The sequence below is a fragment of the Symsagittifera roscoffensis genome, chromosome 4 (assembly GCF_963678635.1).
Source record: "Symsagittifera roscoffensis chromosome 4, txSymRosc1.1, whole genome shotgun sequence".
In the NCBI taxonomy this organism is placed as follows: Eukaryota; Metazoa; Xenacoelomorpha; order Acoela; family Convolutidae; genus Symsagittifera; species Symsagittifera roscoffensis.
In genome coordinates this window covers 65238244-65258159 of record NC_087065.1, presented here as the reverse complement: position 1 = coordinate 65258159, position 19916 = coordinate 65238244, and the positions used below count along the sequence as shown (strand labels likewise).

The following is a 19916-nucleotide window of genomic DNA, read 5'->3' as shown; positions in this document are numbered from 1 at the left end:
TATTGATGAAACATCAGTTAGACATCTACTATTTTGTACTTCAAACAGATCGATGATTTTGCTTCACGGTGCTTTTTAGAAATTCACAAACAGAATTCAAAAAGTTTCGGCGTTGATATTTTTACGCTGAACGGATTTCTGATTTTCTTTCTTAAACTAGCTAAAACACTAGTTTTTTTTTTCAATGTTTTGCCTTTTTCAAAACTATGTGTTCGATGTGTGCGAATATCAATTTATGTCCAAAAAGGCAAATTACAAAATAACTGACTAGCTTTATAGCCATTTGTGGCCCAGAACTAATCTTGTAAATTCAATTACAAACCTTACTTTTTTGTTCCCAATCAAACTGTCTGGGCTATAAAAAAGGGCTTTTTCCTTTTCCCTCCACCTCACTCAAAAATTTTATGGTCTAACGAGTGGTTTTACAAGGTCACTTATGAGGACCAAATATGTTTGTCATAACCTAATTAGCCTGCATGTCAATTTTCATGACAATCGGACCAAGTTAACACGCTCGCATACTAAATCCCCCAGGATAAAATCCCACCGGATATAATCCCCCAGGACTAAATCCCCCATAGGACCAAATCCCCCTAGGACTAAATCCCCCATATTTTATTCACTATAATGGAAATCAAACTGTACACATTATATAATTTCATGTTTCTATTGATTCCATTTTGAACTGACTTCCATTTATACATGCATCGACTTTTTAGCAACTTTAAGATTCCAGCATTCAGTTGACTTCCTATAAGAATGAGCTTCGATTGCAAAAAATAATAAGCCACGTGGCACAGTCAGTACGATAATGTCAAACATCTTTCTGTACAGTTGTATTGGTATTTCTAGTTTGGAGCGAAGTGGATCCATTTCGAGCGCTGATACGTCTTTCCTGAACATTGGGACTCGCATAACGCCAAATTGCAAGTTGTCGTGGAACATCATGAGAGATCTCTTTGGCTATTTTTAAGAAGATAATAGAATATTAGAATTTATTTTTTATATTTTGATTAGGAAAATTAAAATATTGCACAAAAAATAAACTTTATTGGTCTCAACGAGGCCTTGAGTAAACAGAAAATTTTAGAGCAAGAAGTGTTAACAAAATCACTTCGCATTTTTTCCTGTATTTCAAAATGAACAAAAACATGTTAAAGTAAATTTTTGTTTTACCTAATATATCAAATACTCCAAATCTTTTAATATAAACTCATTATAAATTAACTATTCAGTCTCTATTTCTAGACATTAATGCCGGATAGTAAAATTATGTTCGGTTCTATCAAGTTCATCACATAGGTCTACATCTATGAACTGCTCCATTTCTTGATTTCTACGTGCTATTTTCGGAATAAACACTTCACCCATTTCACTCTCAACCGCATGTGACTGATAATTATGTTGACGTTGTGAGCCGATTGTTTCCTCTATTGCATCAAGGTCAATGACTTCTGTTTCCTGCATAATTTCACCGATTAAGTGATCATCTCGATGCGTTTCAAGAACAACTGTTGGAACGAGTTCTGAGTCGTTCAGAAGCGCTAACTCATTAACGCTCGCTGTTCTTTCAACTGGCGTTTCAGTCTCAATGATCGATACGATTAGAGATGATTTCTCTTTCAAAGTCTTGAGCCCTAATTTGTTTTCGGGTGTCTGTCGACCTTTCTCTTGCAATTTAGATGTTATTGAAGAGGGATTCGATTGCTCTTTGCCTTTCAATGTGGAGATTAAAGACGAGGAATGATATGAACTAGTCAAATTGCCACGGTTGCTTTTCGGAGTCGTTCCGAAACCTGGGTCGAAGCCAAGTTGAACTCCTTTTCCACTTTTCTTCGGCGGTGTTTGAGGTACTCTTGAATTATGTATCTCGGTTCGAGAAGGACTCTTTGAAACAAGGGGACTCGCTGGTGCTTCTGAAAACAAAAAAGGATAGCGGTTTACTGTGCCAGTAGCACAGAATGTTCCGACCATTGTGTTTAAATATCCAATATTTAAAAATCAATTTTGTTTTTTTTCTGCTGGTTTAGATAAAAAGCTCTGAACGAAAAAAGAGAACTTAGGCATATTCGACAAACATAGTAAAAACAAGCCAATTAAAAAAGTTTTTTTTTTAAAAAATAACTAAAAACGAAAAAAAAAACACTGTAAAATTTTTTCGAGTTCTTGATTACCAAAAATGGCGCTAAAAACAACAAAAACTTACTTTACTCGGGTATAACTAAGTTTTCACGGCTTAAATTAAGCACAAAATAGCTATTGTAATTTGCACGCTATTGCACGCCCACTTTCAAATTGTTGAATTTCCTTTGAATCAAGACTGAAAGGGCTTCAATATGATAGATCACTCGACCCATTCCGATTATTATTTATGGCACCTGATTTTGCGTGGAAAAAAATTTAAAAAACCAAAACATACTCGAATACCAAGTTCCTCGTTCCGAGCGACAATAAACTTCCAGCAAACACGATTGATGAAAAAAGAAGAAATAGTATTTTTATGTTACATTTTGTCTTACCCGAATCTAATATCGTTCCATTGTCTTCCTGTGCTATCGTATTTTCTGATTCCGTTAACTTTGTTTCGTCCTTTCGAACCTCCAAATCATCTTTTTGTTCTTCAAGAGCTTCTATTCCACTTTCGCCCAGTCCATCTTCCCGCTCTGATTCCGCTGACAACTTCGTGTTATCTTGTAATTCAAGTCCATTTTTTTCCTCCTCAGGAAGAGTTCCTATTCCACTTTCAAACGATTCGAATGATCCTTCTCCTTCCGTGATGTCGGCAGGAACTTCAGCTACCATTTCATTTTCGCCTTCGGTCTCAAGTGCACTTCCATTAGGATCATCAGGTGACTCACTCACTAAGCCTGCAATCATGTTCACACCGTCGAAATAGAACGCATATGGCAATTTTTCCGGAATCACTATCAGACCAATCTCTCCATTCTCTGGAATTGGCGGCGGAGAAGGAACTCGGCCTAGTGAGAAGTCGACTTGTTCGTTGCCGCCTGAATTACCGTTACTGCCATCTGAAGGTGCTTCATTATACATTGTCAATTCTTTAGAAGCATTTTCAGTTTCTATGTCACCAAGCATTTCTCCAACTTCAGTCACCACCGATGATTTAGTTCCACCTTCGATGCCTGTGTCAGTTTCATCACAGAAACCATCGTCACTCAAATCTTTGCCATCGGCACTGATAGATATTTGAGATAACTGAGGTGGAAACGGAAGATCGTTTACAGAGTTAACCGTTTGACAATGTTGCCGGTGGTCTGAATTAGCCGAAACTGTCGCGGCAAAATTATTTCTTTCAACCCCTGATACTTCTGCAGCCCATTCTGCTACATTCAGCCCATTGGCAGCTTCTGCTGTTATCACATCTTGATCATCATGAGAAACAACGGATTCCTGACTACTAGCTACACATGGGTCCAACAAATCGTTAAAATTAGATTGTCGAGTAACTGTTTCTGTCCTAAATTGTACATAATCACCAACTAGCTGATGACGATGTTCTAGTGGGGCTAAATTAGTGGAACTGGCGATAGATTCTTTTACATTAACTACTGGAATGCTTTGTCTGTGATCATTTACGGAACCATCGCACGGCTCGAGGGTGGTTTCCTTTTCCACTGAAGTTTTTAGTTTCACTTCAGATCTATCGAAGCTGGTATCCTCGATGAAGCTTTCGTTGAATTCATTTGCAAGTTTACTAATTTCTCCGTCACTGAACTCAATTTCAAGCATATCTGCAAGTTCTTCGGGAAGCTTAGAAGATTCCATCAACTTTTTGGTCCAAGGCGAGTTAACAAGAGGTGACTGCTTAAAGAGGAGTTTTGAGGGTACTTTCAACGGAGTTTTGCAAGGCGATTCATTCTGCTCATGTGAAGTCTTATCTGGTAATGAAGGGTTTTTGTATTGAATGTTACCTGAACTTGATCCTTCTTTTACCGGGGATTGACGATTATCAATACCATTTTCAAGTGAAATTGTAGGATACAGGTTACACGCATTTACACTACTGGATGACTTTTCAGTTCCAATATCCATTGCCGATTGATTAGAAATTTCACTTTCCGTAGACAATTCTTTAGTCTCTTCCTTTTTAGCTTTTTTTGAAAATTTCCGAAAACCTTTTGCCTTCATCTTTTTCACTCTGCCCTCAGTTGAGGGTTCATTGAAGTGCTTAATAATTTCACCGGTTTCATTTTCACAACCATTCATCGACTCGGTAAATAATTCATCCGCGGATTTCAAGTACTGTTCAAGAGAATTTGGTTCTGTTAAGGCCTTATGGAGAACTCTGTCTATGGATACGAGAACACTCTAAAACAAACCAAATGCAGGCAATTAACCTGGACCACGAAACCTGTCAAAGAAAGGCTAGCTAAGTGTTTGTAATCCTAGAAGGAATGATGCTTCTATATTTTATTTTAACCTTTTACTGAAACCTACCAAACAGAATCTTGATGTCAAATGTTCGTCTTGAATTAATACATATTATAAATATCTAGTATGTGCATGTTTTTTTTTGTAATTATTCGCTGGTTAACGACAACAAATATATGTAGTATAATACTCAAAACGGTCTCCCAATTTTTTACACAGAATCGAAGTTGCACTTCGCATACACAAGCAAAAATATGACCGATAACGCTACTGGGAAAAACTGAATAAAGAAACTATAAATTTTTTTAAGTGACGCACGCCAATTATGAGTCTACATAATTGCTAAGTGACGCAAGCCTGTTATTACGCATTAGCAGTCAAATTGAAAAAAAAATTACCAACTAACATGCCTCAATTTGTAGAGCGGACGCATTTTAACCAGTATACGAAAAAGTTCATTAAAACGACCCTGCACAGGTTAGAACCCTCTTATTTTGTTGCGGGTCTGCTTCCCTACGTCTACGCTACAGATCCATGATACCTTGAAGCTAAAGTGCTATTTATAATATAATAGTCTGTGTGGTGTTTATTGATCAAAACGAACTGGTTATTGATCAAAATAAACACATTCAAAATGAACACATTTTGTCGCAAAATAATTTGCGTCGCAACAGATTTTGCGACTTAGGTTGGAAAAAAAGAGAGTTCATACTATCACACAAGCTTCGCTTGTGTAAATACGACAAAGAAAATACAGTAAAGAGAAATGGAGTAGAAAAGGCAAAACATAGCCAACAGTCAATTGGAAAAGTTTCCATTAACTCAAGGAGACAGCAAAAAGGATTGGACTTTTCGAAAATGTTTTCAAATTTCGAGTTTCACAACAAAAACAGCAAACAGACATATGGAAAAGAGTCAATGAACGCAAAGAAACAAAAAAATGACTTCCTTTTTTTTAAAAAAAATCAACTTTTGAAATTCAAACAAAAAATATATGGCCTTAAAGCTCTTTGAACTTCAATCACAATTTGTCATTGGCACTTCGAGCTAAAACTTGGGAAAATTAATTTATTATGAAAAGTTTCCATTCCTCTGGAAAACCTAAAATTAAATTCCACTTTCAAAACCAGATATCGATCAAGTATTTTCGTGCCATTTCAGCTTTTATAATTGGAGAGTGCATTTTGCCTGTTTTCTAGCAAATGAACTTGAATTTTTAAAAAATGCAAATATACCTAGGGGCATTCATCTTTGCATTTATAAGTATGAACACACTACTTTTGCTATTCGGTTATCCATAATAAGAGTCTGAACGACCATAATAACAGTCTGAACTACGTTAATCGACATTATTAAATCAGCTCGAAGCTTTTTGAATTTCCTGAATCTTTTATGATCGACAATTTTTTTAACACAGGGGCAAAGCGGAGCTTCGCACCACTTGCGAATCGCAAGTGATGCGAAGCTCCGCTTCGCATCTGTGTTAAAAAAAATTGTTACCTCTAGTTTAAGCGAGATAAACAAAACTTTTTGATTCATCTAATTTTTGCACATTTTTCATTTTTTTTCCTAACCTACGAAGTGAAAAAAATAAGAAGTCATAAAAATGTGCAAAAATAAAGTCAAAAAAATGTGCAAAATGTGCAAAAGCAAAATGTGCAAAAATTAGATGAATCAAAAAGTTTCGTTTATCTCGCTTAAACTAGAGGCAACTTTGATATTTTTGGAATTTGTGATACTGATGCGGAACAAAATGGGTAATTTCAAAAATGAGACTTTGCTGCCCACAACCTTAGTTGTTTCTCTACTAAAACAATTGAGAAGACTGAGAGTTTATGAGAAACAGGAATCTTCCCTTTGATACGACATTTTTTCTTAGAAAGAAGTGGAGTCGCCGCTTCTGTAGGAAAAAGTATCACAAGCATTTCTTTCGATTGAACCCTCTATATCTGATTTCATAGGGAGCTTCTAAGAAAAATTCTAGAAAAGTCTAACGTTCAAAATTTTGACTTTTCTGCAAAAGAAGGACGTGGCGACTTAAGCAGAGAAAATTTCCAAAAGCGGGTTTATCGATTGAACATAAAAATTAGCTAGGTAGTTTTCGAGAAAAATCAAAAAGTTTCAAAAAACAAACAATATACTTTTCGAGTGCCTGGGCACAGTTTAAAAAACTGGGCATTGTCAAAAATTTAAGGCACCTTACCACAACCCATTGATTCGATTGATCTCAAAATTTCAGACTTGAGAAGGTAGTTTTCAAAAACATTCGGTCAAAAAAGCAAAAATTGGACTTGTCCGAGGGCTACAACTTGTTGTATAAAAAAATTGGGCGTAGCTGCATTTGACTTAAAACTTTCAACAAACGGCTCCATCCAATGAGCCCAAAAACCTCATAAATAGGAAAGTACTTTTTGAGAAAATGAGAAAAAGTTCAAAAATTTGGGTCAAATATTCCCCCTAAAGACTTTTTCGAAGGCTGTACAGATTAAGAAAAAAATATTAGAAGATTATGCAGGCACATAGATGAGTATAAGTTCTTTTCATACCACTTGTTGACACCGAAGCGAAACTTCGCTTCAAAACACTAGCGAGAACACGACAAAAAGCAGCTTTATGAAGCACAATAGGAAAAAGTATAAATAAGCCTCGAATTAGCATAAATTCGGCTACGTCTGAGATTCGAACCTGCTACCTAGAAATTACGAGTCACACTCACTTACCGCTCAGCCACGGAAGCTTCTTGGTAGATAGAAGATTAAACATTAGCCACAAACAAAGCAGAGAACATATGCTATGCAATTTCCAATCCTTCAGAGTGAAATTTCCAAATAAGCGAACACTTTTAATGAACACTTTTATTTGCGAGTTAGAGTAAAAAAAAGAAGGTTCGTAATAACACACTAAGCTGACGCTAGTGTAAAATCGAAACAGTAGTTTTCTACCAATTTAACAAATTGGCAAAAATTGAAAAAAAAGTCGAACGCGTCTCAAAAAATAAAAAAAAAACCCAATTCTATAAATTTTCATAATACCTGATTTTGTCGAAGAAATTTCCCCCCTTCGAAACTACGCAATATAAGTTGTCTGAGTCAATATAATCTAATCCGAAACCGTTCAATCGAAAAACTTCATAATCCAAATCAGACTTAGTAAATGACAAACTACAGGGCCACAACTTGTTCTATAAAAAAATTAGGCGTAGCTGCATTTGACTAAAAATTTTTGACAAACCGATCTATCCAATGAGCCCAAAAACCTCATAAATGGGAGAGTAGTTTTTTAGAAAACGAGAAAAAATTTAAAAACTATGGGTCAAATAATCCCACTGGAGGTCCTGTTGAGACTCAATTTTTAAATTAATTCTTTTTTGAAAACATTTTTCAAATTTCGAAAAAAAAATACTTCACGTTACAGCTCGTTGAATTTCAAGAAACATTTATGATCGACGCTTCCGATAATCAGAACAATTATTTGTAGGTTTCTAGTTCTCTGGATGGGTATAATGAGAAAGAACAATGAATTTAGTGTAACACTTAATAATCTCTAGCGTAAAAAGTATTTCACTCAATTAAAAAAAAATTCGTCGCATAATTCATGCTATAGTTTTGTATTATTATCGATCACTACTACTAAGTTTCAACTTACGGCAGTGAATCCAACGTAGTCTTCTATCTGGTCATCTTTTGGACTGCCAGAACTGGTGGTAGGATTGTTTTTTTCATTACATTGTGAGGCGGCTGTTTGTGTGTAAGTAACAATTGGACCAACTTCCGTAGTTTCCTGAGTTGATTGCCTAGATTTGACTGCATTCAAACGCTCGTCGAGTTTTTCCTTTTCGCTCTGAAAAAAATCGATCAAAAGAGATTTTGGGAGACTTCTTGGTAATTATTTTTTTAGAGTCATGCACTACACAAACCTGCTTCACAATACCACTTGAACCAGTTTCATCAATGATCAGCGCATCTTCGCCGCTTTCTCTGAGACAATTTTGATAAACTTTGGATACTTCAGCTAGCAATCTTTGATTTTGCTGTCTACTTTCCTCATTCAAATTAACTCGGCGCTGCACTTCGTCAGAATCCATTGACTCTTGCACACTCTCGACAACAGTAGTAGATTTTAACACGCTATGTGCTTCAGATTCGCTAGCTCTTTTTCTTCTTTCTATACCCGAATTAGGGTTTTTCATCGCGCTGTCAAACATATCAGTGTCGGTCGCTACTTGGCGCAGATCTGGAGGTCCGGGTGAGCTATTTGCCGAGGTTCTGGAACTTCCAGGCGCAGAAAACTGAGACGAAGAACCCATGGATGATGATGATGATTCTGATGTCATAGAGTTTTCGTTGTGAATAGCCACTTGCGGGAACTGAAGGCTTATTGCAATTGACTTGAACCCATTTCCAAATGAGGGGTCGTTTACATTATTGGGGGAATTTAAGGCTTTAGCAAGTTTAAGGTTAGATCGTGGATCAAGATCCGCAACGTCGTACTCGTTGCCTGTGCCATCTAGAATTGTTGGATCCATCTGAAACAAATAACTATATTTGACAGGTTTCAATCAAGAACCTCAACGCGATAAACCTCCAGTAAGAGCTTTGAACTTTTAGTCATTTTGTTCTAGCAATTTTTTTCCCACAACTACAGAGCAAATGATGTGTAATTCTTTTTGCTGTGGAGTTTCAGTACTTGCCTCTAAGAGATATTCGGTTGCACTTTTAATACCCTGGTACCGCTCAATGGCGGCTTGTATTGATAGGTTTATAGTCTCCATTGAGCTCTCTCCCGTCGTTACGGGCCTTCCCGGTCCCCGTTTTGAGGATGTGTCCTTATCCGCCGATTTTCTACTGCCTCGTGGTTTTTTAGACTGCGGAATGAAGTTGGAGTCTGCAACTGCCTGCATAGTACCAGAGACGTTCTGGTCCCCCTCACCATTAGTCTTACGTTTCCGCTGATTTTTATGTTTCAGAGACGACGATGAAGACTGCGAAGTATCATCTTGTTGACCATCAATTGAAATGCAATCTAAACATAAATCCATTTGATTATGGCTGACAAGTTCTGTGGTTAAGAACTCTTGCGCCGACAAAACTAAAAAATTTTGCAAAAGTTTGTTTCCACTGCACCTATCGTAAAATCATTGAGCTTCAATTGGAGTAAAAAAAAAAAAATCTACGCGTATAAACTTTCAAACATTTGAGCTTATAACAAAACTGCGTTCTAAGAACGGCAAAACAAATCAGACGAACCTTCATTTTCTGGATCACCGCCATCTTTATTCTCAGTTTTTCTCTTCTTTGATTTCTTGGAAGATGTTTTCTTGCCCGCTTCTTTCTTCAGAAGCTCCTGTCGTTCTTCCTCTTCCTGTTCAAAATCTCTTTCCAAAAACCACTCGTTAAAATGACCCTTTTCATTCCTCCTCATAGCTTCGAACTGCAACTTCAACTTGCGTTTTTCGTATAATTTCCTTGACATGTTGCGCAACTCGGCTTTGTATCGACTGATGTGCAGTTGTCTGTCATAGCGGAGCGGTCGGCTAAGTAGTTTGTCGGCCCATTGAGGTTCTTGTATGTCTATCCTGTGGAATTTTAGCCTCAGTTCTTTGTGACTCCGGTCAGGGATGAGTGTCATCAACATCAGGAAGTCAACACCAACCATTTGGATGCCCATGTACAGTCTTTTAAGCTCTAAGAAACATAAACAATAGCTAGTTGAAAAAACGTCAACGACTTTCAATGAGACCTAGAAACAGGGCTCACTTTTTTGTTGAAACAATTCGGTTTTAAGCAAAAAAAAAGCTTTTTTGTTGAAAAAAAACTCCATCCCATGGCTCAAATAAAAATTCTTCTATTATAAATATTACCTGCAAACTCGAAATTAGGCTCAACAGTGAGAAATTTATTTAATTCTTTTTTAAGTGATATGATAATTTTGTGGTACCTCTGATAATTTTGTGGTACCTCTGCTTGGTTAAATAACCAGAAGACACCCCAAGACAAGGCGTTCCTCTCCACTTTTAGCGGTCGGAACATTCAACACGCCTTTATAAATGCTTCACAGCGTTGATTGACATTTTTTATGAACACATTTGAAAAAATAACTTCTCTGGGAAAATTTTCAAGGCTCTTCGAAAATCAAGAATCTTTTAATATTGACACTTTGTAATAAAATTAATTGAGTTTCGAGAAAACTGGATACATAGCTAATCGTTAATTGACACAACACGACGTGAAAAAAAACAAAAAAAAATCAACGTATGTGTAAATGTCTTCGCTAAGTTCATTGACACGCAAAAACGAAATTAAGATCCCCAAACGTCCAAAGCAAATTTGGACAAAACAATCAAGATTTTTATTAAACCTTTCCCTTGTTAGGTTTTTTCACCTGTTTGATCAATTTAAATAAACTGTTCGGTCAAAAGATCATCTTTAAACACAGTTACCTTCTTCAGTCCAAAACATGTTACATCCGATGCTATTTCTGTGATGGAAGCGAGAAAGGGTCTTCTGGTAGGTGCCGATGGGCATACTGCTTCCCTGTGTCACCACTCCATTATTCAGCATCAACTCACTCGTCTGCTCAATCACCAGACTAAACAGCAGCTAAAAACTTAGGCCTTTCCCTTCTGTCATCAAATTTGAAAGTATAAATCTGCTTGGTTGAAAATGAAAAAACATAGCCAAAAAACAGTTTGAAAACAGTCAATGAACGCAAGTAAACAAAAAATACTCATTTTTCTAGAACAATTTTTTTGAAACTTTTTTAAATCAAATTTAAACCAATTTAAACCAACTTTTTTAAATCAAATTTAAACCAATTCTTTTAACAACTGAACTGAACTTAAGAAAGAAAACAACAGTCAAACTGGAAAAAAAGTAATTTTGAGCCTGAGTAAATTTTCTGAAAGAAAAATGGAAATCATCGCGGAAGAAACTGCGCTGCATTTTTCGACTCGAAAAAACGTAAATCCTTGCTGCGAAATTTTTTTGTAAGGTATCCCAAAAGTAAAGCCTCAGAATTTCACTCAAGCTCTAAATTTCTGATCTTACATTTTTAACACACAGACAAAGCAGAGCTTTGCACACTTGAGATATAAAACTGAATGACTATCACTACTTGCAGGTGAACCGAAAAATAAAAAATTCTTGTTTATTCAAAATGCAATCCAAAAACGAAATCTTGGAACTCAATCACCTGCACCTTTAAAATATTACCAATCAAAATCGAAAAACGCAAGGAAGATAAAACATAGCAAACAGACGGTTGGAAAAGAGTCAATGAATGCAAGTAAGAAAATACATACTTGTTTTAAGAAAGAATCTGAACTTTCGCATTTCAATGTAAAAATATATGGCAAAAAAGGTCCTCGACTTCCAGATCAATTTGACTCTTTTTTTGAGAAAAACTACCCAATTGAAAAAAAACTGGATCAAACCAAAAATTAACACAGAGGCGAAGCTGCGCTTCGCAAACACTTGCGAGAACACGACCGAAAAGCAGATCTATCTAAAAGTGAAATAAGAAAAAATAGAAATAAGCCTCGTATTAGCAAAAACTCGGCTACGTGTAGGATTCGAATCTACGACCAACTGCAATCAAGAAATTTTGAGTCACACGAACTATCAACAACCACAAGCTTAACAACCGACAAACACAAGTCACGAATAAAGCAGCATATAAACATATACTAATAATAAATTGCCAATCAATTCCTCAAAAGTGGCACCAAATACAAATAGATTCAAATTTGTAAAAAAAATATAACAAACTGAAGGCATCCACACTGTCTTTGCAAGTAACAAATGGCAAAGCATAAAGGCACATTATGTATAAATTATGCATTTCAAAAAATTGCGAGATATGTTAATTTAGAAAACTTCTGAAATCGAGTTTTAATTATTATTATGTTGTTTGAAACAAATCATTTTTTTTCGGTTCATTTGATCAAATAAAAATGCATCAATTGTAGACTTATTACTATTCGAATATTCAAGCACAAGCTATGAAAAAGTTGTAAAGGTGCTTCAAAAGTGGCACCAATATTTGCGACTTAGGTTGGAAAAAAACGAAGGTTGGTATAAATACACTCGCTTTGCAAGTGCAAATACCACTATAGAAACTAGAAGTCAATCACATTTTTGCTGTTCGATAGTGCGGTTTGACTTCCCTTCAAATAACAAAATGAACTGAACTTTAAACACAGAGGCGAAGCAAAAAAGATCTCTAAACAAGCAAACCAAAGTGAAATAAGGAAAAGGTTGAAAAACACTGTGAGATACTTTTTTGCAAGGCTTGGGTGTAACACGTTCTCACATCTGCTTCATGACTGCTAGAAATTTTACTAACACTAGCCACCAATAAAGCAGCTGCAGTTTCTATCAAATTGTCAATGCGATGCAGGAAAAATTCGACCAAAAAACTGTAACTATTTCAATGTTTTGGATTTGGATCTCCTACTGGTTGATTAGGATTTTCACTTCCTCGCAATTCCGCCACGGACGTTTGGAAGAAAAACTAGTTGCCCAGCTTATGCTAGATTCACATGTTTTGATATTTTGATCATATTTTGTACTGATACCGCAATCCGAAAGATTCAAAAATGGACATAACGCAAAACCCTAGTGATTTTTGTGCTTAACCAGAGGATAAGCTGCAAATTTAAAGAAAAAAACTAATCGATCTTTCAACTGATTTCTTTATCTCAGATTTGGCTGGATAGTTTTCGAAAAAAAAAATGAAAAAGATTCCAAAAAACGATCAAAAATTGAAAAAGTTGGCTTTTCCTAAATTCACAAAATTTTCTCTATTAAAGCATGGGGATAGTCTTGTATGCAGGGAAGATCTCCACACCCTGATTTTTAGATTGAATCCTTAATATCGGCTTACGCTAGTAGCTTTCGAGAACAGTGATGAAATTTCTTTAAAAAAATCTTCAAAAAATGGATTTTTCCGATGTCCATATCGGCTTTTCTACAAAACAAATAAAGCGAAACAGATAACACAGGAGAAATCTAAGCACGATGTTAGTTTAAATGATATATCAACCTCAGAATCAGCAGGTTAACTTTTGAAGAAAAAAATAAGTTTCCAAAAAACGGGCACAGTACTAAGGCCATTTTTTTCAAAACGCAGGGCATAGCCGCTTGCGCAGGGAAGATTCGCAAACCACAATTTTTCTTCCGGTTGAGCTCTTATTCTCCGATTTGTCTGGGTAGTTTTTGAGAAAAGTAAAAAAAAACATTAAAAATTAACCAAAAGCCGTAGAACGTGGTGTAAACTGAAAAGAGACAAGCAAAATATGCAGGCACATAAAATACCAGCCAGTTTTTCCAATGACACCAGAGTTGTGAAAAATGCTTCAGGAGTTTTTGAGAAGAAACGAAATTTTTGCGAAAGTTCAAAAAATTTCCAAAGGGTCGCAAAAATAAAACAAAAAATTAACAAATCCCATACATTTTCACATCTGTTGTTTTCATACAGGAACTAACACTAGCCAAAAAAACCAGCACTATATGCTATTAAATTACCTATATTTGAATACGCTTAAATATGATGAAATTGAAATATACCAAAAGTGCCACTAATGAGCACTTTTATTTGCGACTTAGGTTGAAAAAAAAGAGTTCGTAATAGTATACTTCACTTCGCTTGAGTAAATAAACCAAAAATCAAGCCACTAAAAAGAAAACTTAAGCCTGAGCAAAACTTAAGACTTTTTGTTAAATATAAGAGTCTGAACTACATTAATAAAATGTTCAAAATTGAATCTTAAAAAAGCATCAAAACAAAACCTGAAAAAGGTAAAAAAGTAGACTATTCTTGAGTAGACACCACGTTGGGCCGAAAAACAAATCACTTAAAAAACATCCGAAATACAGTTGCAAAAAAATCATTGAACGCAAGAAACCAGAAAAATATACAAACTTGTTTCGGACAAAAATTGTTGTTTCGAATTTCAAAGACTTTTTTGCTAAAATTCACTGAAATTAAAAAAAAAACTGGATAGATAGGTAAATTCTGAATTTCGCTAGGAAACCTGACGATTAAATCCACTTTCGAAACTAGAATTCAATTAGGTTTCTCGTGACTTTTACACTGTCAAACCGCGAAAAATTAAATTTGAGCCTGAATAAATTATGAGACTTTTCTTGAAACGAACTTACGAAACAAACTTAAACGCAAAAAAAAAAACGATTTAAAAAATCAAAAAAATGTTGACAGTTTTTCATGTTTATTTTGTCAATTTTATTACGGAGGGCTTAAGAGGTTCAGTTCGAATTTTTTGTTCGCACTATAATACACTAGGCTGCCCGATAGTGTAAATACTTACCTATTAACTATTAAGTGCAACTATTAACGTTCACCTGCAACTCTTAACGTCGAAGAGTACATATTTACTCCAACGATTTTATGTATTCAGCGGTTATAGAATTTACTATTTGACCATTCCGTGAACGAAATTATTTACGGGAAAAAAGTTATGGCAAGGGTAATAATAGCAATTTAAGTGATAATTCAAGCATACGCGTGAGTTAGAATGTAAAAGCTGTTGAAAAAATCGGACAATTTTACCTCTCTTCGTCCAAAACAAATTTGCCATCTTCGCCCATTTTTAGTCGAGGCGCAAACACATTGGACGGTGTGTCATCGAACTCACTCTTGGTTCCATTCGCATAGGCATCACTGTTGTTATTCGTCTCTCCGTTAACCGAGTTCTTATCATCACTCGGTTCTGACTTTACGATTCCCGGTTCCTTCTTAGATATTTCCACAAACTCTTTCTTAATCCTGTCTAAGGTTAGCATATTGGGTGCATTCGAATCAATTCGTCGGGTATGACGCTGCGTTATTTGGGCTTTCATTAGTTCGTCCAAATCTGGTGCTTCCATCTTGCAACTGGGATCCATTTTGCGGGAGTTTTTCACAGTACAATTAATCAGTTCACCAAGTGTCAAACTTGACCTTCGTTGTTGAAGTTGTTCAAGATCAATAGAAATTGGAACCACTTTTTCCCTTTTCTTTTCCTCTGGTTTTTCAATAAGCATCGCATCTAAATTCGGGTTCTCAGGTGCCTGAATTGAGTTTCGATTTGTGACCACCTCAGGTGATTTGTTTGCTTGCTGACTTTGAGCACCCTGATAAAAAACTAATTTGTTGACATGATTTGTTGAGTCCCTACGAACTAAACCTCTAAACTAAAACTCCAAACTACAGACTAAACTTAAACTGCGTCGCTGTAAATTAATTAGAAAAACACTGAAAGGAAATCGTATCGCTCAATTGAAACAATCAGCCTACCAATGTTTCCACGATGGCAGTAAAAACACTCTTCGGTGGTTCGGCTGTGCCAACAACTTCATCTGAACACGCATCTTTCTCAATCGCAGAACTCGGAACGTCGCTAGAAACAGGAGGGGAGTTACCAAGGGAGCTAAAACAAAGAGTTTTGTGACAGCGCCAAAAACATCAAACATAGCCAACAGACAGATGGAAAAGAGTCATTGAACGCAAGTTAACAGAAAAAAATCTGAACTTTCGAATTTTAAAGAAAAAACCTAGATGATCTTAACGCTCTTTTAATTCCTAGAACAATCCATGATTGATTTGAGAAACTGGATCAATAGATAAATTTTTTATTCCACTGGAAATATGAAAATTATAAATTGCTTTTCGAAACTAGAAGTCGATCACGTTTTTCAAGACCTTTACTTTCTCCTTTTCGATAGTCGAGTTTGCCTTCCTTTTAACAAAGGAAATGAACTTAACTTAAAAGGAAATCACAAGTCAAACCGCGAAAAAGTAAATTCGAGCCTGAACAAATTTTGAAACTTCTCTTAAAAAATCATCAGCACCTATATAAGACTCGATTCTTTCGTCGAAACTTATGAAACGCACCTTTGTGATTTGACGCCAACAAGCGCACTTCCATGAGGACTGCAAATGGTTTTCTTGACTTCGCCACTACTTGCCAGTCTAGCCAAAGATGATCCTTTGGGCAAAAATCTTGATTTGGTTCGTCTTTGGAAAATATTAGTGGGCAGAACCTCGACGCTTTCCTGGGGTGAAACTGTCTGGAATGATTCATCTTTTGACTGATCTTGGCAAATGATATCAGATTTTACATCTTTAAATTGAGTTGTTTGACTCGCTTCAACGTTTTTTGTTCTCACTATAGAATCATGGTATTCTTTCGTGTCTTTGTTTCTCTCAGGAGTACCCGACTGGTTCACACTCGGAGATTTCATGACCGAAGCACCGAATATTTTGGGAGCAACTTTTAATTTACCACGTCTAAACGGCGATGACGTGGAACTGCTTTGGATATGTGATTCTATCTTTTCATTGATGCTTTCGTGAACTGTTTTATATTCACCTCCGGCACCTTTAGGTGTATGAATTTCATCCAGTTTTTCTGCAGAATCAACAGATTTAGAAACTTGAATGTTATCTTGAATCTTTTTACTCTCTTTATTTTCTAAAACTGAACCAATATTGTTGACCGAAACTCTATTTGCGTGTTTTGACTTCGATGGGGCGCTGCCAACAATTTTAGCTGTTTCTTTGTATATTTCAGAACGAGAACTTTCATCGACTTTTTTATTTCTAATTGCATCGACAGTTTCCTCAATCCCTTTATGCATAATGGTGTTACCATTCGGAACATATTCTTCTTCTGGAATTGTTGCTTTCGAAATTGCGGGGCCTATATTTATCTTGGGAGCAACCTTAGCGCGAGACCTTCGAAAACTTGATGCATTATTAGAGGCCGTACTTCCCGAACTAAATTGCACCTCTTTTGGTCCTGAAGAATCGCACTTCTCAGATACCAGTGACTTATCAATAGCTGATGAAGTCTCAAATTGAATCTTTTGACCAGGCTCAACCGATTTATTAGATACCAATTCAATAGTATCTGTGTCAATGTTGGTTTCAAACGGAACTTCACTTGGCGTAGAAACTTGGATTACGAAGTTATTAGCAACCAATTCACTCGAGGCATTATCCACAGCTGATTCCTCAAAGGGAGTTTTAGTGGTTTCACGGTGAGACAGCGTTCCATCTGTGGGGACCATCGATTCCGGCTGATCATCATTCATGGACTTTTTGGACTCTTCCTCGACAGCTTTCACAACTGACGGAACGAACAAACCTCTGGCACGTCTTTTCAGCATTTTTCCGCCTTCGTAATCAATTCGAAAAGATCGAAATTTAAGTATTTAATTATTTCACATCATGTCTGAAACAAAACAAATGAGGCAGTTTTTTTGAACTTCAAATTGCTTTATCGGCAGCGATTGTTTGATGCTTAGCAATGCATTCTGCGATAGATACATTACAAGGCTGATTTAAATTATCGGGACAAAACTCATAAAACTTGAAATTTTAAACGCGTTTTTCTCAAATTGGGTTGACTTTAGGATTAAAATGATGCTGAGAAAACTTGCTTGAAGTTTTAGCAGAATTATTGTTATGCAATTTATTTTGCAAGAATCGGGCCCAAAATTTAATTCCAAAAACGAACATTCCAAAATCGAACTTTTTATCAGTTAAAAAACACGGCAAAACTACCGGTTAAGCTTCTGAGACAATTATATCACAAAGAGCCTCTTAAAATCTAAAATATTGCGCAAAACATTTTTAAAAGATTCTAAATGAAAATGTTGTTATAGTAAATAGTAAAAATGACTAAATAGTAGAAATGACATTTTTGGCTATTAAACAATCATAGCCAACAGACAGTTGGAAAAGAGTCAATGAACGCAAGTAAACAGACAATGAACGCCTGTGACTTTTAAAAAACCTTCAAGTTTCGAACTTCCAAAAAAAGATGCCCTTAAAGCTCGTTAAATTTCTAGAGCAATTTTGATTAAGACATTTCTGATAATATGACATTAACCCAATTTGATAAAACTGAGTCATTGGTTAAATTTTTCTTTCGCATGGATAACTGATAATTAAATCCCATTTCCGAAATTAGAAGTCAATCACGCTGTTTGATGGTAGAGTTTGCCTTCCTTTTAACAGAGAAAACGAACTGATAGTAAACAAAAATCGAATGTCGCGCGAAAACAATAAATTTGAGCCTGAAAACTTTGTTACTGGAAAAAAATCATGAGCTATGACAAAAAAATAAATTTACTCAAAACATTTTTGGAGGGTAAACTTTGTTGAGCTATAAAATAGGCTCACTGAAATATTAGTGAGGCAGCGTTCGATCCGGTAGTTTAGGTTTAATTTTTGATTGACTTAAAAAAGTCAGATAGTTTTTGGGGGGTAAAAAATTGGGCCCAAAATTTGAATTAAAAAAATGCTTATTAATTCTGCTAAAACTAAACAAGTTTGTTCAGCATCATTTTCACCAGAAATCAACCTAAATGGAGACAAACGCCTTTTAAGTTTCAAGTTTCATGCTTTTAATTCCGATAATATAAATCAGCACTGTAGTTTAAATCTTTCTGCTGATACAAAAAAAGCTTTGCAATTGAAATATATTGGTGCAAAAAACAAACTTTGAGAATCTAATAATACAGAAAAAGTTTTTGAGATTCTTCACATCTTCATTTATCTGTCTAGAACAGAAAATTAAGCAGCTCTAACTTCGTTTTTTTTCCGGTAGTAGAAAAAATCTTTCTTGGGTCATAAATCGTCATACACATGTTCCTTACTTTCTCACTGTAGCGCAATGTACTAAGAAAAATTTTGGAGAGTGAACTTTGTTAAGCTATAAAATAGGCTCACTGAAGTATAAGTCGGTCAGCAATTGAACCGGTAATTTAGGTGTAGTTTTTGATTGACTAAAAAAACCAGATCGTTTGAGGTAAACATTTGGGCCCAAAATTTGCATAAAAAATTGCATATTTATTCTGATAAAATCTAAACAAGCTTGTTCAGCATCATTTTTCAACAGCAATCAACCCAATTGGAGAGAACGCCTTTTAAATTTCAAGTTTAATGCGTTTTATTCTTTTTATATACATCAGCACTGTAGTTTAAACCCTTCTGCCGATGCAAAAAAGCTTTCCAATCGAAATATATTGGTGCAATGAACAAACTATGAGAATCTAATAATACAAAAATAATTTTATGCCACTCTTAGCATTTTTATTTGCCTCTATCTAGAACAGAAAATTATGTAGCTTCAACTTCGTTTTTTTCCCGGTTGTAAGAAATTTCCCTGGGTCCAAAATCATCAGACAAATGTTCCTTCCTTTCTCAATGTAGCGCACTATGATATGAGCTATAAGCGATGATCAAGCTTCATGATGAGAAAACCCTTTCCCAGAGCCTTCTTTTTACAATTGTCCAAAGGAATCTTTTAAATCCCTGTTTAGCGTCGAACTACGAAATTCCATGAGCATTTCGCTTTCGAACATTCTGCACATCTCCGAATCGCATCGGCATTTCTAACTTCAAATTTTCATTCTCTGCGCTGTTTTTGTTCTTCTCATTCTGTCCCGAAACTTCACCTTCACAGTACATTTGGAGCACCAAAATATAGTAACAGAAAACAACCAATACAACTAACG

At 35.7% G+C, this 19916-nt stretch overlaps 2 protein-coding genes across 2 annotated transcripts in view; both read right to left on the bottom strand.

Moving 5' to 3' along the window:
- The window catches only part of LOC134843757 (exportin-T-like), a 551312-nt gene that overhangs the window by 482729 nt on the left and 48667 nt on the right, over positions 1-19916 (bottom strand). The window lies entirely within an intron of this gene.
- On the bottom strand, positions 1043-17622 carry LOC134843820 (uncharacterized). Its single transcript, XM_063860108.1, has 10 exons — positions 16285-17622; positions 15688-15820; positions 14962-15524; positions 10832-10980; positions 9639-10076; positions 9083-9414; positions 8309-8917; positions 8038-8232; positions 2520-4329; positions 1043-1916 (listed from the first exon to the last, which is right to left on the bottom strand). The coding sequence occupies exons 1-10, from the start codon at positions 17559-17561 to the stop codon at positions 1252-1254; spliced, it is 6171 nt and encodes a 2056-aa protein (XP_063716178.1). The 5' UTR covers positions 17562-17622; the 3' UTR covers positions 1043-1251.